General features: G+C 37.9%; 1 protein-coding gene across 7 annotated transcripts in view; it reads right to left on the bottom strand.

Annotated features, from left to right (window-relative positions):
* DISC1 (DISC1 scaffold protein) overlaps nucleotides 1–27,591 on the bottom strand; it is a 184,279-nt gene that overhangs the window by 111,943 nt on the left and 44,745 nt on the right. For all 7 annotated transcript variants that reach the window (XM_072333836.1, XM_072333840.1, XM_072333833.1 and 4 more), the window contains exons 4-6: nucleotides 13,780–13,927; nucleotides 9,662–9,791; nucleotides 5,825–6,060 (exon numbers count right to left, since the gene is read on the bottom strand). In XM_072333836.1, the coding sequence (XP_072189937.1) occupies nucleotides 5,825–6,060; nucleotides 9,662–9,791; nucleotides 13,780–13,927 (514 nt within the window). The remainder of the gene's footprint in view (nucleotides 1–5,824; nucleotides 6,061–9,661; nucleotides 9,792–13,779; nucleotides 13,928–27,591) is intronic.

Here is a 27,591-nt window from a genome sequence, read left to right as displayed (position 1 = left end):
ATTTGTCAAGAGACAGCACTAGAAGAACACTTTCCTGTTAGGCTTGTACAACCTCAGCTCACCAGTAAGATTTCCTGTCGAACCATGGGATGACTGCACTTTGTTTCAGCTACACTGAAAAAAACTACATCTTAGTCATATTCATGCAAAGTGTAATATAACAGCTAGATGTTATTGGCATTTTTAATTAAGATTCCAAGCTAAATTTTTATTGTCACGAATTGAGAAGCCTTCTGGCCTTATAAAACACCATTCTGAGAGTTAAGCTGGCCGTCTGTTCCAACCAGCCATTTGCACGCTGCTGTATTTCCCATTACTGTCAGCTGCTGCCACGGCGTGGCTGTGGCAGTTGTTGCTCCAACTGCTTCTCAAAACAGGAGCATCAGATGGAAAACAAAGGCATCATCAAATGGTTCTCTGCAACAGCCACTTACCGACATTCTCCTTAAATTTTCTGTTGGATTAATAAATTCTTGTTTTTCTACTACATCATTTTGTAGTGTGTCAGAGAACAGCACAAACCAGAGCATGACCAGGGCAGCTGCAAATATTCCCCTAAGAATAACATCTTCTGGACTTCACTGGCTAAAACGGTCTGTCCGTGGACTGTTGTTAATCATTTATTACATACAAATGAATTCAGTATCCTATACTGACAGAGACAGCTGGTCATTTTTCCCTGAAGAGAAACAAAGGTCTTTAAAATGCACATACACCCAGAGGAATCAGCACAAATGTGGCCTGGGCTTTATGGGCTGAAGCATCCCACTGGATGCTGTTAAGGCAAGCAGGGGAAACCAGATGCTCAGCAGGGGAAAATAGATTCCTCATTACACTGCACACATGGGTACTCAAGCGGATGGTACTCATCTTTCTGCTGCTTCGGAAGGTTAAAGACCTGCCTCCACAATTGCAAATTATTTCAAGTTTCTAGCATTGCTCTATTATGAGTGTTGGAAGACTGACTTTTTCCTTTTTCTACTGTGTTTCCAGCTCCTCCTGATCTTCCCAAGGATGGTCAGTGGCTGCTGTGCACAAGCAGACCTGGCAGAAGCCCTTCTCCTCTCTACAATATGGGTTCCCACCTGCACTTGTGGACCCAAGTCACTGAACTACAGAGTGATGGAACAGGGGCCTGGGCTCAGAACTAATATCAGTGCAGACATCTCCATTCCTGGAGACCCATGAAATTGAATTAATTCAACTACTGAGATGATTGAGGGCTTGCTCTTCTTATTCCCCATTGCTCAGTGAGTAAGCCCTAGCTGTAGGGGCCACTAGAGAAATTACCTTCTTTGTCAGCCCACCTGACAGATCAAGTCAGACAATGAAATAAAGTTGCAACAGAAGTTGAATGCAACAGCAACTTACTTAAAACAGTTCCATGTGTACCCAGTCACTAGACCAGCTAAGTACTCCAGCAGCAAATGAGGCCAAAAAACAGCTCAAAAATGACACATTATGCTTAGAGGTCTACTAAACCATCTGTTTTAATGGAACAATCCACAACATGGCATAGGAATCCCTCAAAATGTTTAAGAATATTAAAAAAAAAAAAAAAAAGTTGAGATTAGTTTGCTTCCATCTAACCAATCTACCAACATCACTTTCTACTTATAAACTCAGCACTGCTAGATTTATGAAATCAAGAAAAAGTGCAGACAACAAAAAAGCTCAAACCATCCCATAAAGAATAAAATACTCCCATATATATATATATATATTATACATATTATACACATGTATATATATATATATATACACACACACTAATCAAAAATTGTTCCATGGGAGCGGTGTAAAAGAGGTGGAGGATTCAAGTTTTTGGAAGATATTTAATTGAATTTCTTTCTTTCAACCAGCATTCATTGCCCAGACAAGAGTCCATATGGAACTGTGTAATTTATTTCAAGGATGACACGCTGTGCAGTCGTATACATCTGGAGATGTGTGTAAAATCAAAACTAAAAGTAAATGAACCTAAATATGAACAGAAGTACAACAAACGTCCCCACATATAGAAGCAAGTTTCCAATGTGAGAGGAAAAAAAGGTAATGATGGGCACTGAAGAAGTAAGTCAAATAATAAACATCATCATATCTTATAATGAGAAGATACAAGGTACAGAGTTTCAGAAATGCTTTTTATTTTTTTAACTTCCTCTCTTCAGTGGAGGAAATGAAGATGATACCTTTTTATTTTAAACCTCTGCAATCTCCAGAACTAAGTCCTTCACACTTAACACTCAGACTTTGTCTCTGATTTCAATATATTGTCTTCAAGTAACACGCAATGTCAGAGCACACAAACACCAGCTGCTGCCATCACTTTTTGAACACGTTTCTAACACAAAATCCCACACAAGGAGTCTGAGCTTCTGTACTGTAATTTCCTCATTCTATAATAATGATTATGCCCTTTAGTTTATCAAGGGTAATTAAGCCTGTGTTGATGAGCAAAATAACCATATTTTACGGTCTCAACCTGGATAAGAAACCCTGTCAAATCACAGGCTAGCTTGTCTGAAAACTAACTGCCCCTACTTTAAACTAGACCTCCATCGGCCCTCAAGATTCCAGAGTAAAGCATTTAACATTTCTCAAGTCTTCAAACTCTAAGCATGTTAAAATTACTGACAAAGGCTTTCGTTTTCCAAAAAAAATCCACCACTTAAAAAAGATAAACAAGGCTAAACAAAGGATTATTAATTTTCCTGAAAATAACAATGCTCGACAAGAGAAATAAGCTTGAAACAGTGCTCGAGCCAATGTTACATTGACTTGCACTCCACCTTCTACACAATTCTGAGTGATTTTTCTTCATTTAAGATGTTCTCTTACTTTCCCTTAAATTTACTTTAATAACTTTCTAGTTGATGATATTCACACCAAGAAAAGCAAAATAACTTGTATTTTTATGGTGAGATGCAGTCATTGAATATGATTAATTATAGCAGATATTATCTTAAGAGATGCTACATATCAGCCCTGTGCTGCCCCAGTGCTGAAAGCAGCTCTTCTACCCAACAAATAATTACACAAAAACACATGATAGCAGTACTTTACTGACTCAAGCAATACGGCTAAAACACACAATATCTTTCATCCTGGTACCCAGAAACTTGTAATCAGTCAGCAGCCTACCAGTATTGAATGACTTTCAACATAAGCACCATTCTTTAGTACATGTCTATTTATTTCTCACATATTCAGTCCAAACTTCAGAAAAAAAAAAAAATGAAATTTTTTCTTTAGCAATAGATCATAAAATAAAATGAATATTTCTTTACTATCCCAAGACTCTGGAATTTAGAACTAGTATGCAGAACTGGTTTTGTTAAGTTTTCAACTTCTTACCTAGCACATTGTCTTTCACAAGGTGTATTGATTTAGGATAAGTCAATGCAAGTTGCACAAGGGAAATTCTGGCTAGATACAGTAGGAAAACAAAAGAGTATGCAGTGGAGGAGTGGTCAAAGATAGGATACCTAGTGAGGCTGCAAGATATTTATCTTAGAGATATTCAAAACCTAGATAGATAGAGCCCAGAGGGACAAGATCTTGCTTGAAATTGTAGCCCTGCTTACAGCAGTAAGTCACCTATGTAGAGGATGGATTTCCATGGGCCCACTGGAAGTGTACACATGCTAGCTGACTTATATCCATATGTAAGATGAAAACCTTGCAAAAAGAGAACAGTATAACTGGATACAGACATAAGATCACTGTATCCAAGGTATAATGGATTACACAGATTTAAAAGGAAGACACTTATCACTTCAAGTGTAATACTTCACTACTAGCTGAAACCACAGCAGGAGCATATCCCTCTCCTCATCACTTCTGGATATATATTTTACTCTGGAAGCAAAAAGTGGCTGAGAATCCATCCCAGAATCATGCATGACCATCACACAGAACAGCCCTGGAATTGCTTCAGGTACCTAAAGAAGCACATGGCTTAACCAAAGAGATCCAAAAAAACACAGTCAAGGGAAGAGACCATTTGATGAAGTCAAGCTGTTGAGTTCAACACCTAGATTGGAAATTTCAATCCTTGTTCCCAAGAGCTTGTGCATTTTTTACTAGAGCAGCTATCAGAGCACATTCAACATTTAAATGGGATATAGCAGACCATGATGCTAAGGACAGTGAGCTCACTTTGAGGCTGTAGGTTCAGATCCAGTCAGGATACACAGCACCTCAACACAGAAGCCCAAGGTTACCCAGAGAGGTTGTGGATGCACCATCCCTGGAGGCATTCAAGGCCAGGCCACATGTGGGCAGCCTGGTCTGCTGGTTGGTGACCCTGCACATAGCAGGGTGGTTGAAACTAGAAGATCATTGTGGTCCTTTTCAACCCAGACCTTTGTATGATTCTATGACTCCTCTCCTATGAGTCTATGAATCGTCAGCTCCCACAGTAACAAAATTTGATCTACAAACAAAACTGAAACAAAAAAAAAGTCTTTCAAGGCCTCATTCAAAAATAAAATCATACATCTTTGTTAAAGTTCTGCACACACTTCCAATAACAAATGCCTGCATTCTTTCAGGTAAATGTGTTATTCATGGCGCTGGTGAGTGAAGAACTCAAAGGAAGCTGTTCCTGAACCAGTACTAATATAAGACATCAAGGAGTTTCCTAAAGACTAAGTGCAACTCAAATGTTGCATCAGCAGCGTGATTGGAAAAAATAAATAAGTAAATCTGAATATTCTTTTGTAAGCAAACTCAAAACTAAGAGAAAACTCAAATCGAAGTTTATATTCTCAGATAGACTGTTTGAAACCTATAATTCCTCAGTCTTTGAAACATAAGTATAAGCAACGATTATCACAAACTAAACAATTCAAGATTCCCATAACCTAATTTAAAATTTTAAACAAACCGCAAACTAGAGGGATGTGTCTTTTATGAGACATTCTGCTGACTTTAAGAAAAAAACTGGTATAAATTAGCACACATGAGCAGCAGCTTCTCATGAATGTTAATACAAATAATCTAAATCCAATAAATGCAAAGAGAGGGAAAACAGATGCAAGCAACACAACTACTGCTTATCTGGGAGGAATGAAAGTTAGGATAAATAGGAATTCTATTGTGTCCTGATGACACAGAAGAAATAACACTTTCCAAGTTCCATCACTAACGTTTCATTGACTGTCAATAACGTGCAGGTCCTCAAATACTTCTATTGCTTTTTTTTAAAAAAAAAAAAAAAAGATGAGGTTATTGGGGGGAAAAAAAGTTACTAAAAGTAGCTACTTTTCCATCTAAAAGAACCATATGCTTTGCATTTAATCATAGCTGTCCCAAAAGCCTTCAAGCCCTATCCCTTCCCCCACTACCTCAATTCCAATATCTGAGCATAACACTCATCAGAGCAGCCTTTATTACTTTTGGAAGTTCATTGAAGCAAGAGACTTCTCTAATATTTATTTGGATGGTGCCTGGTACACATTTTCATACTGAGAAATATGCTGCAATTACTGCATTACCAAGCTAGGAAATAAATTTCACTAGTTACCAAAAATTAATTTAAATTGATGATAGGTGATAACAATCGATGGATTCAAATGCTTTCTGTAGATGGCTCTTTTCCATAAAAATATGAAGCACAAAAATCTTCAAATCACTACAAGGTCCTCATTCCTAAGGAAATATATTAGGACAACAATATCTGTTCTTAGAAATTCTTAAGTGTCCAAATCCAGGTAAATAGCTAGCGTGATTACTTAGGAAACAACGGGCAGTGAACTCTATATCACACTAGGAAGGTACAAGACTTAACATCAGTGATAATGTATTGATATTTAAATACCTCTTTATTGTTCCTGGGAGATCCAAACTGAATGGAATTTGATAGGAGGATGCTAAAGTGTCATCCACAGCCTTGCTTATTTCCTGTAGCTCTCTCAAAGAAACACAGCCAAGTAAAGCAGTCAGTTCACAGTCCTGTGACTGAATTAGTCTATCTTGTTCTTCTATTTCTCTTTGTAGCTGTTGATCTTTTTCTTCTAACACAGACAGTCTCACTCGGAGGTCTTCAATTTCTTTCTGCATAGAACAGAAAACTCAGTTTACTATGTACAAAATGAAAGAAATAGCTGTGCTCCTAGTAAAATGTCTTAAAAACAGCATAAATTAACGTTGATCCATTTAATGTAACACTAGATGAGGAGACAGCCTTTTGTTGGCATGCAAAAATCTCTTACATCCCTTGTGCATAAAACTCTAGCAGTTCTACAGTACAAAACTCTCCCCCATGCTTCTCAACACCACGTTTCAGATTCCTCTGACAAAAATCAACTGTACAGGCAACTTTTGCCTATCACCAGTGTTTCCCAAGCTAAAGCATTTTGTTTAAAAAGATTAATAAAAAAAGAATCAAAGTCCAATGACAGTCACAGAACCTTGTGTCAGACTGGCAGGTGATCAACAACCTGTCCATCCTACTGCAGCATATCCCTGCAATGGTTCCTCTAGACTTCTCATTCAATATTAAGGCTTTTATGATAGTGATGTTTCTCTTGCAATAGAATATTCCAGTTTTTCCTTGGAAACTCAAGAGACAGCTTGCACCAAGGGAAGAAACACTTCATAAAGGAATATGAGTTGTCTAGTTAATAAAGTTACTTAACATATGGCCCTTGGCTCACTTGTCCTAGGATTTGAAAAGTGAGTTAAGAAAAAAAAAAAAAAAAAATCAAAGGAGAGCTATTTGCTATGCTGCTGAATGTCATACAGGAGCATTTGATTTTATTCCTACATTTCTTATGTTCTCTGTGAAACTGCAAGCCTCTTAGTCTATTATCTGCATGCACAGTCACATACTGAATGTTCACCATCTCCCATACAATCAAAAAGAAGAGTCTCTGAAGTGCTACCCAGATACTCTCAACAGAAATCAAAGCTCAAATTTTCCATTACCATATTCAGACTGGCCAAAAAAAAGACTTCTTCCAGGGACCTTTCCCAGGTAAGTAAGTAGGCATTACAAAATTCATTTTAAAAAGTACCATGTAGCTTTTTATGGTAATTCACTATTTAATCTTTTCTCTGTAGAATGGCAATAGAAATGTTTCTTCACTCTAAGGCGGTTGCAGAGACAAAATTAAGCCTGTTTGAATCACTGAGGTACCATGTTGATTAACGTTGTAAAAAGATCCCATGCACAAAGTAATAAATCTGCATCCAAAAGAGGGTTTCAGTGGTGCAGAGTAAAAAGCTTTGGAGGCCAAATATTGAGTAATAAAGATAAAATGTCTCTGTTTCTATCTCAACAAGCATTTCCCATCCTGAACAATATATAAAGCAGAGATTCAGAAAAAAGTAGCACGCTTACACAACTGACTTTCAGGCTCTTTTAACATTTTCCATGTAATTTAAGGAAAGTTCAGCTCACTAATAATCATTCTATAAACAAATGAATTCAGGTTTGTTCCTCTAACAAGCTCTCTGACACTCCATGAGTATTACTTAAAACAAGAAGAAATAGTCCCTTGCACATTAAAAGACTGAACTGGCTCAAAGAATTCTACTTATATTAGTGCTCTGGACTACATTTATCAATTGTTTTCTTCCTTTTTATTCTTTTAAATTTAACTACAAGAAAACAGAGTGGCCCGTGTTTCAACCCACAGGCATTTGTCAAGAACAAAAAGGTCAGCAGGCCAAAAGCATCAGTTTTGTTTCTCCAAGTCTCAAATCAGGCTTTTAGTGTGCACAAAGGACAATTCTGTCTCTGTATTACTGGATTGGGAATACTGCCAAAATCTTAATAGGCTCTACTTAATACAAAGACCTTCATATTCTTTGAAAATGTAGTAATTGCAATCTCTGCAATATGCAGCCTACAGGGAAACAGGAGATGAACAGAATTTGGTTTTAAAAATACACTTCTAGTACTGAAATATTTTTACAACTCAGATACCAGAATCAGCATTCACAAAGAAAAAGCTATTCTGCTAGGGAACAGTTCACATTTATTCTTGGAAGAATGGAAATTTTAGCCAGCAAGCTGGAATTTTCTCTCTTTCTTTTCCAGAAATGTCAAGGAGCCTTTAATGTGCTCTTGGGCAGCCTCCAGGGATGGATAAAAAGGACTTAAAGTCTCAGCATGGAGCAACAGATGATATTTAGCTCACCAAACATAACCTGGAGGTTTACTTTATGGATTTGAGTTTAAACTGAGATTTCTAACATGACAGCTCATCACCATTGATTGTGAGACTACTAATTTTGCATACAAGCTCACATTGTCCACAAAGCATAGATCATAGTAGAAACATTACAATGTAAATTTCAGATACTGACACATGCACTTTAGTAGCCCAGAAGTTATATATAGAAATAAAAGGAGAGAAAGCAAAAGGAAAGGGAAAGTAGGGTGGAGGAAAATTAATAAATCAGATTATGTGTGATTTGGGGTTAGATCAATTTTTAAGGAATGCCAGGAGTTACCAACCATTCCAGGTCAGATTTCTTCAGCACTTAGAATTCATGATTATTTTGACAAGCCCTCATAGCATGCCTGTAGAGGGTATGGTTGATTTGTGCCTAGCATCATTATATAGCAATAAAAATACACCCAAAACAATCACAGAAACGTTACCTGGAATCAAGACTTAGGGACATCATTTTTCAACTGAACATTTTCACATGGTTGGATGGATATGTGAATTACAAAAACTAGTTTTTCCAGACACTGTTAAACCTAGACTATATCCACTCTTGATGATTGAGGAAATAAATCTGAACAATGATGGCTTGATCAAAAAGAGTTTGCAATGGTCATCTAAGATGTTTTTCGCCATTTCATTCGTCTTTGTATATATATATATACATATAAATACGTGTAAATGTGTACATGTATATACACAGCTCATTGTACTATTGGACTCAAAGGAGGAGAAGAAAATTAATGAGATTTCAGGGAAAGAAAGAGCACAGAAATAAAACAAAGACATACAATAGTTGATTGCGATCACCAAAGTTTAAAAGATGGAGCAAAGACTTGCATTAGACGGTAAACAGATTTCTGAAGGACGGAGGAAAAAAGGAACTAAATCCTACTTAAAAGCTTGCAGATTTAAAATTGGACAGAAGCTATCTTAAAACATTCAAGCAATTACCAACCATTACCACACCATGACATCATATGCCAGCGTAAAGCTATCGCTGGCAGATGACAAGTGTTCCATATAGACGGCTGTGTTGTAATGAAACATTTTGATCACCTTTCAGGACCAAAAGCTGGCAAATCACATATTAATAATCAGATCTAACCAGAAATTGATCACAGATTGCCTCCTTCAAAATTCTTCCCATCTTCAAATAAAATCTTCTAAAGATCAGCGAAATTTAAAAATGGCAAATTAGAACATAAAGAGCACACTTAGAAGGATAACAGGGAAAATTAAAGCATGCACACAAGCCACTGAGCCTTCCAGCTCTGCTTTTCTTTAATGAGATTAACACAACTCCTGTGGCTGCCATCTCCAATCATCACTTAGATTATCAACTGGAATACAGCCAAGGCTCTAATTGCTACACAGAACGAAGTATTACAATAAGTTTATTTAATCCTTTGTGACAGCTTACAAGACTTTCCCCTACACAGCACTGGTTATTATAGATACCTTGGCAGTCCTTTTACCTGTAAACATTTCTTTTCTTGCAAAAGGTCATTTCGTTTCGTGGCCAAAACCTGTATCCTCTCCTGGTAAGTGGATCTCAACAGTTTATGTCTGTTTTCGTGCCAAAGTTGAGCTTCTTCATTTCTATGCCTTTTCAGGGAGGAAAGACAAAAGCTAAAAATCAGTTTTCACTGGGTATTGACTTCACACAGATTAAAGAGATAAGAATATTATGTGTTACCTTCAGAGCTGTAACACTCCATCAGCAGAACGATTACATCTTTAACATCTACACAGTTAGAGAATGAGACATTTTCCTTGGCATGTCTTCCTTATTATATCAAACATTTACACTGTTTTTACAACAAGCTGCAGAAAGTAAAAGGAAAACTTATATAGCTTGAGGCTTCCCCCAGCTACTTCATTTTTCAGAATATTATCCTTCACCACCTTCAAGGCGACAAAACTAAGGCATATAATTTCTATCAATACAGAGAAAAAACTCTTTTAGACAGAAGTTTCAAAACTTGCAAAAGCCATTTTTTCAGCTTCTGTCAGCTTTTGGAACCCACACTAGAGATCATCTGGAGTGCTTGCTCCACAATGCCAGATTTTACTTCTCCTCTTGCACAGCGAGTTCCTTCAAAATCACAGTCAGTGGGATTCCTCACAGTGGTTGGTACAACCCTCAGATGTAAATCTTTGCATGATTGGACCCCAAGGCAATCAGTGTGTTACATTAAGTGTCAAGTTTATAATCAGCCTCTCAAAAAGCACCTGCAAACAAGGCAAACCTATTCTGTCACACGTTTCTGCATAAGAGCATTTGCACTTCCAAGACTAATTGCATGTCCATCTCTAGAGACAAGCATGCGTATTTCCACATGAAGGATAAGCGTAATTTCAACATCCTGTTTAAAAACTAAAAAAAAAAAAAAAAAAAAAATCACTTTCAGATGAAGGATGGTTTTAAAGCATGATTCCACACTGCAAAACATACATTCATGCCACATACAAAACATGCATCACAAGTGGTGCAAGCATGATTAATCAAACAGTTATGATCTCCATGCACAGCTGCTTAGCAATATGGAGCACAAGCAATTTGTCTCTTCTGAAGGATCATTAGAGTACACATATGCTTCACACCCTTCCCTACGGGCAGAAGAATATGCTAAAAAAAGCAAAAGGAAATGTTCTAACGTAAATTACGTTCATACTTAAAATTGACGTAAGGATCGTGTATCTGCATTTCTACAACGACAAATGTGTGCCTCCGGTGGCGCAGCGGTAGAATTCCCGTTTGCAACACAAGGGGGCCCGGGTTCGAATCCCCCTCTGTGGAGCAGGGGGTAGAAGTGCCGCTCTGCTACACAGAGGGCTCGAATCCCGGGAGTTGGACTCAGTGATCTCTAAGGTCCCTTCCAACTCGCACAATACTATGATACTATGATATGACACTATGACAAAGTAAATCAAACACTCGTGTGTGAGGTTCTAGGCTATCTCTGCATGTATGTGCCTTTCATTACAGATCATTGTGGCTTTGAACAACACTTCTCAGCAGCTCTGAAGAGTATTAAAAGAAAGAAAAATCTGTATCTTTCTGAAAATTGGATGCAATAGAAATTCTGAGCAGTTGATCAAAACTTAGAAAACATTCCACAATCAACAAACGTTATTCTTGGAATCCCTGGGAAACTGCCTGTACTTCTGCCTGTTTGATTTTGAGGAAACAGAAACGAGATCTCCGTGATCTCACTGAACCTGTGCGATCAAATGAACATGGCATTGTTCCTAACCAAATTTGACTCCTACCATGCACCCACAATATCCCAGCATCAAACATCGAATGCATTTACCAAAAAACTGATCTCGTAACTTAATCGTGTAAAACAAATCCAAAGCATGAATGTCAGTCTCATATATTAAACTTGCCATATTCACTTAAATTTATAAGGTTCTTAATTTGCAAAAAGATGAGATTGGCTTGATTACAGTAAAACTGCAATGTTCTGGTCTTCTGGGGCTAATCCGTCTAATTTGCTTCAATTTCCAGATAAAAAAAGATATCACGACTTTATTCTGGATCAAAACAAAAAACAAAAAATGAAGCCAGCAAATATTCCTTGAAGTGATAGTGTTTTCCAGCTGTATTTTATAAAAACACTGTTGGAACAGTAAAATTTTAAACTGTTACAAACCCCTGATGAAGACAAAGGGTTTGCTTGCTCTATCAACAAAGGAGCCAGACTGCAGACAAAGTGGTGTGTAAGGCTATGTATTTTCCATGCTTGATTCAAGGTGCACAATAATAGTCAAACTCAAGCTCAAACAAAGGAGTGTTCAAGACATAAAAGTGAGGAGTAAGAGGATATTCATCTGACCCTCAAGAATGGCACTGCTCTCACACCTCTGCAAAGAGAAGAGTTACAGATATAGCCATCAGAAGGAGAACAGGAAAACTTCCATAACTGCGTACATGGTATATAATACACATAGGATCCAAAAGTAATGCCTCCCATTTATTTCTGATACAAAGAGCATAATAACACTACTTAATAGAAAAAAATCCTCAGTTACAAAATACTATTTTTAACACAGTCATCTTCATTAGCTATTCAATTCCGCCATAATACCTGCATGGGAGTTTGGAACATGGAAAAGGTAAACTGCTGTCACCATTGCTGAAACACACCACCCACCACCTCACTGTGCTCACATCCACTGTTTGGTCTCCATACATTCAGTAAACATCAATGAAGGTTTCAGTGGGTGCAATTTTTCTCAGCATGGAGGAATTCCATGCCACACCCTTGCTTCATATGCATTTCCATATCAAGCATTACTTTGTCAGACTGCCCCTCTGCTGCCATCTGCCACCACAGCAATAACATGTAATGGAATATTGCCAGGAAGGTTCAGCCTCTAATGTCTTATCACAAATATCTGTTTCTGATGCCATGAGTCAACAAATTGGAGGCATTACTTTTGGAGCAGATGTATACACATGCAGAATACATTTAAATAAAAACTAACAGACCACATATTTCAGGGGTGCTACACTGAATAATGCTGTATGATACTGAAAACAACCCCACCTCTAAAGTAAAAAAAAACACTGTTATTAATTAACGCATACAGGAAAGATATTTTAATGACAAAATGCTTTAAAGTAATCCTTAAGGAACAGTAAAACAGCTTCTTAGGGGCTCAGAAGGCAGGAGAAAATAGAGAGTGGAGTTAGTTTTAAACATGTCTCATTACTAAATTATATAAATATTGGCTAAAAAGTCCTTTAAAATTTAATAGATAATTTCTCAATAAATATTATCTGTGGAGAACTTAACTAATTTTCATATATATTAAAAAAGTTATATATACCAAAATTTATTGACTAGCACACATTGCCACCTTTATATGTACAAGCTGCCAAAATATAAAAGGCTTTTCTTCTTTTATTTGTGCTATAGCATTTGATAATAGCTTCCAAAACCTGGGAATGAATAATCCTCTCACTTTTAACAACAATAACCAGTGGCACAGCTGAAGAAAGATGTAGGAATAGAGACAACCTTTTCTTCCTAAGCTAACTACCTCCCTTGGGTCATGCAAGGCATCTCACATTCCCTGTCTTTGAAGCTGTTCTTGCTTCAAGAGGAGGCTGAGAAGTTATTTTTGTGACTTTGTACAGTGCAGAGTGCATTATTGCCACCTAACAAGCAATGCATAAAAAGAAGCTCACAAAGATCTACACATCTCAAAGAATAACCTGCTTTTACTTTATGTTTAAATGCCCTTTCATTGCCTGAAAAAAAAAAGACCATCAGAATTAACTCCATAAGGAGCTGTTGCTCAAAGTGCCTTACACTGTTGCTAGATCAGGATTCAATCCCATTCTCACTCAACATAATTGAGAAAAGTTCAGTTTGATTCACTAGTTCACAATAATCAGCCTTTTTAAAAGCAATCCTGAATGAAACAGGAAAAACGGGGGGGGGGGGGGGGGGAACAGCAAGTTTTCATAAATGTTCTTCAGAAGGTCCTTACAAAATTGCATTAAAACTCATCAGAAATTGTGTTCCGTACTTCATGAAAAACACAAGTGTCGTTTTACATAAGGAGTCAACAAACTTACCCATCCGCAGCCCAGCATAATACTGCTTGTACTTGGGTGGCAAACCTATCCAAAAAACTGCTAATTGAAGGATGTCTTGAAGGAAGTTGAAATTTTAAAGAATGTTTTTCTTTTTCCAGTTCTTCTAATTTCCATCTAAGTTTATCAGCTAGAGAATAAATTGCAAAAACAATAAGTGAGAAAAAGGTGGTTTTACTTGAAGAAGAAACATTGATCAATAAGAAATCGACATCACAAACAGTTCCTCTCTTTTGATAAAATATTTCAGTCTCTTTTGCTCCACAATGAATTATTAGGACCACAACAGTCAATATCATAATCAGGATGTTCAATGACTTTCTTTTATGACAAGGACAAAATTGCAGGCTTCCCAGCACTTTTATTGAGTTTTAATTTGGTAAAGCTCAAAGTTATCATCCATACTCTTTTCCTAAAATAACAACTCTGAACTGAATTATATGAGAACTCATTCTTCACAGCTCTACTTTAGAACAATCTTAGACTGCAATTACACATCTGAAGTCTGAATTTTGAAAAACAGCACTGTCAGTAGATCAAGAACTGCAGAACTGCCTGTATCTCAACAATACACTTCAGCAGAGAACACACACACAATTAAAGAAAATTTAACAATCTCTCATTCTAGGCTCTCCTGAATTACGTCTGGCTTATCAAACAAATGGCAGTGCTTTGACTCTACTGTATCTCTATTGACCTAGAGTCACTTGTTATATAAGTTAGTCTTTTCTTTGTTTCCTTTTTCTGTGTAGTAAAAATGGTTCCTAACACAAATAGTTATTTCTGGTACATTTATCCTCTTTTTCTATGATGCAAGTATACTAGGCAAGAAAACCACATACAGACAAGAAGTCTTGCTGATACAAGACAGAACACCTTTGATGATACATTAATCAAATCAGAGGGTTTTGAGTTGGTCCTCAAATGGAAAATCTTTACAGCTCAGTACTTTCCTTGTGACATTACTGTCTGCAATTTTGTGTGATAAGCATTCCTTTCTCTCTAACATTTTTCTATACATGTTACTACCAGAATAACACCCATTTGTGAATGCTTTTTACTGCTTATTTTCTTCTTTATCCTCAAAGAGGTTTTAAGAAGAGGGGTTGCTTACATTTGCTACTCCAATTCAATGATCCATTTTCACAATAATTCATCATTAGTTTCAATGTCCCTTTGGCTATGGTGGTGATGGAAAAGTAGACATATAACGTACTAACAAGACTAGATTTTCTCCCTAGGCCAGTAGACTGTTCAAGAATAGCTTAACACACACTATTATTATTATTAAGGTGCAAAATGGTGCCAGAAGACTCTAGCCAAGATCATCATTACTCAGGTTTCTGCAGGTTCCAGGCACTGCCTGAACATGGCCTAAAGGATTGCAAGGAGCAATGGGTTCTGACATGGCTCCTCATGCACTACCTAAACCAGATTATTCAAATCAGAAAGTAAGGCAACTAACTGTGGAACAAGCCCTGAGTCTTGTGGAAATGTCTTGAGTTAGTTTTCCTCCCCTGAAGATTCTGTCACAGCAGATGAGGCAACCAAGTAACTGATTGCAGATAATAGTAGACAACAGTTCGGACAAGGATATATTATCAGCTTCTTACAGGTATGGAAAAAAAAGAAAAAAGCAATAAGCAAGCATCCAAGTTTTTGCCAGCCCAAACCAGAATGTCTTTTACAGAGCAGCATCATATAGATTTACTGGCTTCAGACCAGAAATAACAAGTAGAACCACTCACTGTGTGTAAACAGCATACAATCGCCTAACAGTCAAATTTTAAAAGAAATGCCAGGTGATCTTAGATGACAAAGAGTAGGTAAGACTGTCCCATGCAGGGACACCTTCAAAACACTCATTTATCAGCAACTCCACAGGACATCCACAAATGACAGCAAGCTGAGTGGTGAAATTGGCATGCTAGAGGGAAGAGATGCTATCCAGAGGGACCTGGACAGGCTTGAGAGGCGTGCCCATGTCAGCCTCATGAAGTTCAGCCCTAGATAAAGTCTGGCTTACAGGCCAGAAGGCCAACTGTATCCTGGACTGTGTCAAGAGAAGCATGACCAGCACATCAAGGGAGGTGATTCTGCCCCTCTGCTCTGCTCTTGTGAGACCACACCCAGAGCACTGCATCCGGGCCCTCAACACAAGGAGGACATAAAGCTTTGGAGCAGGTCCAGAGGAGGACCATAGAGGTCAGAAGGCTGGAGCACCTCCCCTACAGAGACAGGCTGAGAGAGTTGAGGTTCTTCAGCCTGAAGAGAAAGCACCACAGAGACCTTACAGGAGACTTCCAGAACCTGAAGGGGACCCACAAGAAAAGGAAGGGACATTTTATAAAGGCATGCAGCAACAAGACAAGGAGAAATGTCTTCAAACTGGAATAGAGTAAACTTAGACTAGATACAAGGAAGAAATACTTTACTGTGAGGGCAGCGAGACACTGGAACAGGTTGTCCAGAGAGATTGTGGATGCCCCCTCCCTGGAAGCATTCAAGGCCAGGCTGGATGGGGCTTTGAGCAACCTGATCAACTGGGAGGTATGCCTGCCTACAGCTGGGAGATCAGAACCCAATGATCTTCAAGGTCCCTTCCAACCTAAGCTTTTCTATGATATAAGGACTTACGCAAGCCTCCCAAGTCCATAAAAACAGACCAGATTTTGACCAGAAAAAAACATACCACATCTCATATGGAGCTTCAAACACTGGTATCAAAAATATCACTGTTATAATCAGAAAAGTAAGGACTAAATGGTGGCCAATTACTATTGGCCGTCCAAATGAGCAGAACCATCTTGATTTAGCTAGATCATTCATTGCTGGGCTTCCTGCATTACCTGAGTGGGAGTCATGGCAGTCCTCAATAGTTTAACATATCTGAAGACATGCTTTCCTCTTCCCAGGGGGCATGGTAGCAGCATTCACTGATACAAAGCCCCCCAAGAGTTCATCCATAACAGATCACAGTAAAATAGAAGACTCCACAAAATATATAAAGACTCAAGTGCAGAAGCAAGTCACAAACAACTGCACAGGGAAGAAAAAAAAAAAAAAAAAAAAAAAAAAAAGCTTATGTTTGGACTGGCATCTTTACAAGGCAGGAAAACATAGAATCATTCTAAGAAATCCATGTGACAGAATTCAAATGTACGACTGAGAGATGGGGAGTTAATAACAAAGGTTTATATTCACAGTATAAAACTCCATAGCTGGAGGATGCAGCAGGCTGGTGTTCTCTGTACCTAGGGTGAGCAGTTGGAAAACTTGCACCAAAGAGCCACCAAAATGGACAAAGCCCATTTCATGATACTTTTAACTTTTTTTTTTTTTTTTTAAACATAATTATGCTAACACTGTGGTTTTGCATCCAGTCAATTCTTCCTTCCCAGCCCTTGAAACTGACTATTTTGAGAATGAACGCAGCTGAAGGAATCCATATGCCGCTTCATTATCTCTGTCATTAATTCTTGGCTGCATCCTGCTATATATATTCCAGGCTACACACAACTCAATTAGTTCCTACTAATAGGCGTTTCTAAATAATTTGTTCCACTGGTATTTTATAAGTATTATTGCTGGTCATATCTGCTTGTCATCTTTCAGAAATAAATGATTGTTTATCCTTTCAGCATTGCCATTAGGGTTTATGTCCAAAGAAACCCCACCATCACTTTACTGTATAGTGCGGTACTTCTGCTTTCAGGCTCCTCTCCTTGAAACCAGACCTCTTTGGTTTGACCCAGCTGATGCCTTTGGTACACAAAGACATCAGAGCATCTAAGCCACAGTTGCTGAGAAGGAAACCAAACTAATGAAGTTCATGTCAGCTAGTTTTCAGTACTGCAGATCACAAGAGATCTAGATCAAGCAGAAGTTACGGGAATAATCAGGTTTCTAACATATGAAACATGAAAGAGTTCAAAAACCCTTAATCTAGTGAAGATAAAGACTGAAGAAAGAAACTTGCAGTACTATTACATACCAGGAAGATGCAAAGAAAGAGTTAATAAAATGCATTTACTCAGAACTTTGTTCTTAAGTAACAAATCTCAGTTGCAACAACAGACATCAGGAAAAATAGAGACAGTGAAGCACTAAAACTGGCTGCTTGGAACAGCCAGGAAATCCCCATCAGCTTTTATTTTCAGATCAAACATCTCTCAGGGATAGCTTTGGCACAGTTCTTAAGGTCCAAGCCAGCAAAACTGAATGTATTCTCCTGAGATCCCTTTCCACCAAACTTTCTAGGATCTTCTAGCCAAGAATCAATCAGAAAATCCTTGCTACTCATGAGCTATCAGGCTCAAAAACACCACTTTCCTTTACCTTTATTTTAGAATCACAGTACAGTCTTAAAGGTCCCTTCCAAGCCAAACCATCTAGTTCCAACCTTCTACAGGCAAGGATATTCCCCTCTAGGCCAGGTTGCTCCAAGCCCCATCCAGCCTGGCCTCAAATGCTTCCAGAAAAGGGAAAAATTAGTTTAAGCACACAGAAGAGACCTCCATAGAATTCCAGAGATCACTGATGAACACACAGAGACCACATGCTCTCAAATATATACATCACAAAGATTTTTTGATCTTCTAAACCATGCTTCACCACAAAATGTCATTTAACACCACTTTATGTGTAAAAAGCAATTCTTCTAAAAGAAGAGGTAGCATATTTGTAGATACTTGCTCTAAAATGAAGGATCTTTAATATATTCAATACATACTAACAAGTACTTGGAATAAAGCATAATTTTCTCTTATTTCATCACATTATTAGCTTGCTGACTTGATGCAGTTCTACCTGTTTACTTCTTACACATTCTAATACATTTTCTTTATTTCCACAAAGAAGAGTAGCTTCACTTTATCCAAACTATTTATCATCATTTATTAAATGTTTAAGATTTCCATCATAGTCTGAAGATCCTTAAGCGGGATTAGTGCAGAATCTACACATGCAAATCACGCCTTGACATTCTAAAACCTTCTTCTTACCTGCTAGATGTTTACAGAGCCAGATAACCCTCCCAGTACTCACTTTCTTAAAAACTTAAAGCTTCCAAGATGACTGAAATGTTTTGGCAAAATCAGCAGCAAAAATATTTCTGATACCTGTTTTGTAAGAACTACAGGACTGAAGATTCACCTATTCTCCTTTTCTCAATCAGGTCTTAGGAAAGCACGCTAAGACACAAAGCACAAGGTGTCTCCTTACCTTGATACTGCTTCTTGAAGCTACAACGATTACCAGGAAAAAGATTTCCTGAACAAGACACTACTTTTAGATCAGTACATCAAGAGTCAGAAAAATCATGAGTGGATGAATATCTACACACTAGAAACTTCCTTTTTCTGAAGCTATCTGTGCTTTTGGTCTTCAAAATATCCTATGACGGATCATTTCAAAATAGAATTATCTATAAATGCATGCCACATCTTATTTATTTATTTACTACTGTGAATGCAAAATAACATGGTCTTCACTTTCCTACATACTAATAATTTAGGCACTTTTATATTCAAACTTCACATCTCATTTTTCTGGACAGTGACTTACATTAGCTGAAGCAATGCTACAAAGGCTATAAAGTAATGAGTAATTGGGAGCCTAAATATGTGGCTGAGGTGAAGCTGGATGACAGCCTTGTAAGCAAAGGTTCTATAGCCCAATTACTAACATTGGTTTCCTGCAAAATCACTTGTGGGAGAACATACATACCAATTAATGTTCAAATATAATATGCAAAGACATGCACTGTGATCAGAAACAAAGGCATTACAAGCAACTAGTAATTTCTTTAATTTCTTTAATTTTATCATAAAAGAATTAAAGAAAATTTTAAAATTAACTATTTAAAAGCTGTAAGCAGATGCATAATAGAAAATATTCAATTCCTTGAAAGTTCTAGCTCACCAGATATGTAAGAAAGGGAGCTTTAGATTACATACAGACAGCTTGCCTCACTGTGTATTGTCTGGTCACTGCTAGTGAACACAGCACTTTCTACCTTCAATTCAAACTTGCATAAGGAAACCAGTAAACTTAGAGTCAAACTGCACAGCTAAGTTAGGCTGACTCCAAAAGGGCATGGAGCTGGGGACGGCCAGTGGAAGATCCAGACAGAACAACAAGAGCAGCAGCTACGCTCTGGAGTTCTGCCTACCCTACTGACTGTATAGACTGACAGCACAACAAAATAATTCAGTTCTGAGGACTTAACATCCACAGCTCAAGAGGTCTTAACTCATACTAGGCTTAGCACAGTCCCATGCACTTAAGGCCAGTTAGTCCCTAGAGCACATATTTTCTTTGTTTCACCTGAAAGAAAAACAGTTCAAGCATTTTTGACAGTTCTACAATGTAAGGCAAAGCACAGTAGATGGGACAACTGGGAAATTCCCCTCAAAAGCTCACACACCTAATCCAAACTAAAATACTGCTAGAGTCAGGGTCTTTGGAATATTTCTAGTAGTTGGTGAAAAAGTAGATGCTGAAACTAACAGTAAATAGAGGCTAAAGTGTTCCAGGCAAGTATTTAACCCCTTAGGTCCTCTTTCATGTTCAGTTCATAACTGAAGAGCACAATGGCTGCTAGGGAATAATGAAAGTGTAAATACCCTGTTTTCCCACTGCTTAGTTTTTCCATTTCAACCAAGAAGGTTCCTGAGTTATCAAGATGACCCTGAGGAATAGCTGAGCAAACTGAACTCCCAGGTGCTGAACATCCCTTGAAGTCTGAAGCAACTGCTGCAGAATTCACCTCAAAAATCTTTTCGCAATGCTACATTTCAGAACTCTTTGTTTCATGCATATTTCCCAGCTAATTGGCACTTTAAATGTATGTGACAAGCCCTTCTAATTCCTGCTTTACCCTATTGGAACACTAGATAAGTGTTTGCTTCTGACTCTGGTGCTATTTAGAGTTGGAAGTTCAATAACCTAGAAAGCAGAAGAAAGTCAGACTCCTGAATTCTCTGACAGACATAGACACCAAAATAGCCAAAAAGCACAGCAACAACATGACACATTCAGAGCTCCTAGCTTCCTCTGCTGCATGCACCCTTACCCACCTGCAGTTTTTCCTCTGTATTGCTGTAACATGATGGAAAATGCAGCAGTGATAGTGGAGTAGCAACGTCCTAGGCTACAGCAAGAGAGGACATGTTCAAGTGCAACATGGACACAGAAACAAAGGAAAGAATCTGCTTACCCTTGGAAGGCCTTAAGTACTCAGGGATCTCCAATAACATACTCTTGCCTCCATTGCCAACCCTTACATTAGGTATTCTGCCTTCTGGTCACACAGATGCATTGCATACATCTGAGCTCCCCTAGATTGGCCCTGTCTTCCCACCAGGTGCTCAGTCACTGTTTTCAGCTGTGACTTCACATTTCTACTACACTCTCACACTTCTTTCCAACCAAGAACAAACAAGTAGACATAATGTAGGAGTAGGGAAAGAAAAGGAAACCTGGCATTCTAAATATTCCCTGGGAAAGAAGCAATAGAGATTGCATTTAAAGGATTTCTTACAAGAGCTCCTCAAGGAGAATTTTTTCTCCCAACATTTTCCTGTATCAGTCCATACCAATTAGAGTACAAGGGAACCAATGTGTCCTTAAAAGATAAAGAACATTTCAGAATTTAATACACTGAATATCAGTTCTGCAGCAGAATTGGAAGTCTGAAAGCTTTAAAAATACAAAAACAGACATTTCAGTTCTTATACTTCTTATGAAAAGAATCTGGACAGATTGTCAGATATTGATTTTCCCTCTCTAATTCATAACAGATTTGAGAGTCTTCCCTTAAGCTTTGAGCAAAAAATTGAAAGATGCTTCCCTGAAGCACACCACCAAGCTCCCCCTCCTATAGTTTACACTTCAACAAAGAAAGTTCTATGCTGTACACAAAAACATTTTTCCAGGTGGGCACCAAAAATCTAGTGTAGAGTTTCAGCCTAAGTTTTGACCAGTGTCCCCATTTCTTATTGTAACTATCAGAAAGATCAATACAATAGAAATGTTTTACAAAGGGTATAATGACAGATGGACTAACACAATAGGAAGGGAAGGAAAAAGGAATGCTAACCTGTCTCCAAGGATCTAGGCTTACAGAGGAACACTCAACAAAGGAGAGACCACCAGAAAGAGATCCTTCCCCAGTGGCAGCCAGCCTTGAAATGAGGTCTAAGAGAGGTGCAGCCAGGCTCCACCCCTTCTGGTCACACAGCTGAACTGCCTTCACCTGTGCTTCCAGGGCTGAACAGGTCCGTTCCTCAAGTGCTCAATCAGTGGCTCAGGCCATGACTCAACAGTTCCCATACACCTCTGCATAGGAGAAACATCACTGACAAACTCCTAGCAAATCAGTAGCATGTTTAATATTTCTTAGTAAAATAAGCTAAATGGGACAGTGATTTATGGGCACAGATCGTAAGACTCAGTGGATTTTGAGTTACTATCAACATAACCCAAGGACAATCAAAAACCCACAAAACCTGAAAGGTTCCTCTGGCATGCCTCTGGGAAAGGGCAGGAAAGAGATGACAGTGGGAAATATCAGAATACTGATTTGGGTGATTAATTTCTTAAGTATCCTGGCCAGCATCAGAAAAAAAATTGCTTTCTAATATTATACTTTCTCATTATCACCTGACAGTGATGTAGGCTAAATTATCCTGACAGTCTAGAAAGTACAACAGTAAGAATATCTGGATAAACTCTCATCACAATCTTCTGTAGCACAACCATCCTGCAAGCAAAATAGTCATTATTTGCCACTGCTGTCTCACAGAGAAGCCACTGATGTACACCAAAAGTACAAGGCTCAGACAGTTGCAGGGAAGAGTCCCACACCAGTGAAGTTGGAATCAACAAAACAAGGATAGCTGAAAGACAAATGAAGACAAAGATACAAAGTATGAATGAAAATGGTGCACAGTACTTTTATAATAACTGTAGTTTAATCTTCACTGCCCTTTTTATGATACTTTTGAAAAACATAACATTCCAGTATTGTTTATAATAGCTACATTTCTAATAGCAAGAGTTTAATAAGTATTTTGCATTGCAGCATAAACTAGACATTTCCATAATTTTCTAAATGCTGGAGTAATTACATTTTTTTTAAAGTGTCTGACATGAGTAACAGTTACTGAAATAATGGACAATTTTCTGCATATGACAACCCCTCACACATAATTTTAATTGTACTAAAGTAATGGTACAATTCTACTCAGTGTCTAGCCCATATAGTCATTATCTTTGAATTTGCTGCAATTTTAAAGTTCATTCAAACACAGTAAGTTTTTCAATGCACAGGCACTCTTTGGATATATCATTTCTGTTTTAATTTAATTCATAGTTCAAAATAAACAGTGCCTGCTTTTCATATTCTTTTGTCAGCATCAAATTTCCAGTGGAACCACCAAGAACTCTGCATTTCCAATGTGACATTACAGTAAAAATAATATCCAAGAGCAGTTAAAGATACATTAAAGGGAAAACCAAACTGATTGCTAGTGCACTTTATTTGATATTGTCACTATTTTCTAGGCAGTTCTGACAGTACTGTCACTATATATGAAATTGTACAGAAATGAAGAAAAACATGTACAACTGATTCCAGGCTAAATCTGCATTTAAAATAGGCAAGACTATACAGCACAATGGGATAGGTCTCTGCGATATATTTTGTTCTTAAGAAGAGCCTTCAAAATCAAGAAGCTGTCAGAAATGAATGCAAACCTCCTTGGTTACAGTACAACTCCTGTTACTGGAGATGGAACAAGAAGAACTTCGGTAAAGGTTTCCCTTCAGCACTGCCCACATACACAAATGACTGTCAGCTATATTTTAACGTGAACAGAGAAGGATTCAATTCCAGTCCACTTGTCCCTTTCCTCACACCTGAATCTTTAAGTCAACATCTGCCTTTCTTAACCATCTCTGAATAATTGTAATTGGTCAATTAGATGATAGGCAAGTCAATTAACAGAGAAACAAGGCAATACTCTAAAGCAAATTGCATTACATTGTGTGATGCTGGTCATTCCTACAAAGTAAATTCTGAACAGCCTACAAGAAATAAAGTGTGATGAACTACGCGTTGGCTTTTACATGACTACAGACAGTCAGATTATGTTGGCTTTTTTTTTTTTTTTTGGCACCAGGCTCTATTCAAACCCTTATAGCGGATCTAAGTTCTTTGTTCCAGCTGTCAGATGAAGAAAAGGCTCTTTTGTTATCAACTAACCTAAGCATATTAAGAATACCCTCCTAATACACCACCTGAAAGATCTGTGTGTGCGCACGTGCTAGAAGTATAAGAATAGCATGGAGATAATAAAAGGAATTTTCTGCAAAGGTTTATCTTCATGTTTGTAAAAGCCACACTAAAAATGCACAACAAAACAACACAAATTCTAGGCTAAGAAACACCAGCAAGAAAAAGTAGTTTTATTTCACACCGTAGTTCAAAAGAAAATAGCATAGATTTTAAAATGTGGTGTACATTACATTGAGAAAATTGTGATACCTATACAAACTGGCTTGCAGTTCTGCCTAAGTTACCAGCTACAGGTCAGCATCACCAAAACCAGAATGCAATTAGACTATTTATTCTCCTCCTGCAGAAGGGCACACTGATGAAAATCTATCAAATATTCTTACAGAAAGGATATCACATACAGCTGACTACAATGAAAATATAAACATGCACACAACCTCAAACTGATTGCTCTGAAAACTGCAGTGGGAAACTGCAAATAAACTAGAAGCTTTGCTCTAGAAACAAAGATTGGGAGAGTGAGCAAAGGAATTTGTGTGGAAATTGAGCTGACCAAAAATACAACCATGCATTACAGATAAGTACCTGGATGCCAGAATTTCATTTTTCTTCTTTACTCACTTCCTAATTTCTTCTTCATGAGTTCTCCACAATAGCAGTCAACATTCCAAGTCTCAATTTTAAGAGTCTATATAATTTCAAATGCATATAATCTCCTGTTTCTGTTTCCTCTTTGTCCTCAATACCCTTTATGGATTAAAACTTCACCTTGCATTAAGCTGATACACTTTCCAAGTGCTCTGCATCAGTAGATTCAAAATCAAAAGTTGTTTAAGAACTATATTAAAGATGCAATTGTAGTTGTCTAGTCCAATTTCTACCCTCTATTGCTGTTTTAGCACCCAGCAGTCATGTTGTTCTGCATTATCCATATTCTAAAAGAACTAGCAATAAGATAACTCTTGAACTCAGATTCACAATCCAGTTTCCTCTTCTCTGGGACACTCTTACCTCAGTTTCTCCCCTCCTCTATTGCTCTGTCCCTTCATCCTCTTCCCTTGCCATATCCTCCATCTCAGATAGCATTTGTTTCTTTAGTCTCCTTTCTTTCTCAAGTGTTTTGGTTTCTTCCTTAATTTCTGCTGTATGTAGAAAATTGCTGCCAGATTCATGGAGACATCTTCCTCAAAATTTCTCCTTTCTCCCTCACCACACTCAGACTTTAATTGAAGGTTAGAATAAAGTTAACCTTCAATGGAACGTAAAGACAGCAAAACAGAGAAAATAAAATGATTTAGCAATATGACATATGTGCAATTTATTTGGCTTGCTAATACCAAGATCTTGGCTGTTTCCTAACTACCATCATTCAACATCACTTTCCTAAGATTGCTTTGGTACTAATGCACGCATGGGGTGAACAGAAATAATTTAAATCATTCTGGGCAGTGACAACTGTAATTTGATCAAACAACTGTAGAAGAGGAAAGAAATAACAATGTCAAACATAAAAGCTGTAGCCCCTATTTTTCCTGAAAACTCTCTCAAGCACAGTTTGTCCAAGAAACCCCAAATTTCAAATCATTAAATATTTCACAACGCACCCATAAAGGCATCAAATTCTGTTAAAAAAAATAATAATAATTAAAATAAAATAAAATAAAATAAATTACAGTAGGTTTGAGGGTTTCAGAGCAGCATGAAAAGTGAGACCCTCTACTGAAACAGGTTCTCAAGCTGATCTGTAACAAAAGCACATCTTACTGCTAAAACCTCAGAAGAAACTTCCTCTGCTATCACATTGTACCTTACCTCAGCAGCTCCCTAGCTGCATCATATAGCAGAAGGCAATGACTTCCAGTGCAATCATGTTGCTCTGAAATATTCACCCTATTCCCCATGCACATGCTACAGCCCTCTCAGTGCCTACTTCTTGCCATGAACTGTCACAATGAGGCAAAGTGAGATCTTCCTTCAGATAGAATAAAATCCCAAAGGAAGACAAGCAGCCTCAAGCAGTCTTTAGCCAAGTCTCCTAAAAATGATTCTTATCCAATATGTTGCTAAGTGATTATGTTTCCACAACTACTGCGGACAAGCTGCCCACCAGCAAAGGTCTCTCTAGGGATAACCGCTCCATACTGGAAGCAATACACTTTCAAGGACTGCTATTCTCTGAGACCCACCTTAAAACAAGAACTCCTGCTCAGCAGGTTCTTATTCCATAAATTACTTCTATTTGCTGAGCTATTTCCCCTTACACAGCCTGTAAGCCTCTGTTACAACAGTGAACAGATACAACACGCTTTCTTTAAAACAGTAGCTCTGTGTTCTGCGCCTAGGGAACAAAACCTTGAAAAACTGGGATTTCCCCCACAACGTAGTCATTAATAAATCAGAATATCCTGAGTTGGAAAGGACCCATCAGGATCCAACTCCCAGCTCCACACAGCGCCACCCAAAATTCAAACCCTATGTCTGAGAGCGTTGGCCAGATGTTTTCCATCCTCACCCATTCATTACATTTTGGGTAGAATTTTGCGCGGAAATAGCAGCAGTTTAAGAGTATGATTAGAAGGAAACTGGTAAGAGTTACTTGGTTTCCACATAGGAACCTCACAGAGGGATTCCTCAGCCTGCTCTGCAGTAGAAAGGATGAACGGGAAAAAAAGGAAAGAATTAACACACGAAATCTCACCGACACAGGTACGTTTTCTGTATTGCTGCTTCCCATAAGGCTCTAAAAACGCTGAATGCTAATCAAAACATTATGGGATCCTGTAAATCCTAAGCATATCTTTAGACAAAATTAAGAGACAGCTACAGGCTTAAGTGTAAACAAGAAAAACCATCTAGAAACACTTTGTCCAGAGGTTTTTTTATGCACCTACATGTATGTACAATTTCAAGAAAAATAAAAAGCGGTAGGGATATACAGCATGGTTTTATGGAAAGGGTTCTGCCCATGGCCGTTAGGCAGCATGAAGTTGCACTGTATTCTCTTAGGAGCACTGTTGCCACAGAGCAACTACATCATCTCAAACAACTAACACGGTTTCTTTCAGCTTCTAGGTACCCTCTCTGTAAAACTGTAGATTCTAACAAGTGCTCTGCAGGGGCCTCATTAGGCTTAATTAACACTTGCATGAGATCTTCAGATAAAAAGATTACTATTATTACACAATATTAAGCTCTTCTTGCATAAGAAACCTTGTATTATCCCTTTCATAACTTGACCTTTTCTCATGAGCTTGTGCCTTTCTTGCTCTTCTACTGGACCCTGTTCCCTATAAAAGACAGCCTTACTTCCTGAAAACACCTCTTAATCTTCTCATTTCAAAGGCAGGTAAAATCCAGCCTCTCTTTCCTATTTTAATAGAAGGAAGCATACAGTCCTTTTATACACATCTTTCTCTTTCCACATTTATGATCTTTCCATCCTGGCTCTCGAGGCAAGTCCTACAGTCCTATAACTGTGCTTAGGCCCCCATTCA

Source organism: Excalfactoria chinensis, chromosome 3 (assembly GCF_039878825.1).
Source record: "Excalfactoria chinensis isolate bCotChi1 chromosome 3, bCotChi1.hap2, whole genome shotgun sequence".
Taxonomy (NCBI): Eukaryota; Metazoa; Chordata; class Aves; order Galliformes; family Phasianidae; genus Excalfactoria; species Excalfactoria chinensis.
Note: the sequence above shows the minus strand (reverse complement) of the source record. Positions and strands in the feature narration are given on the sequence as shown.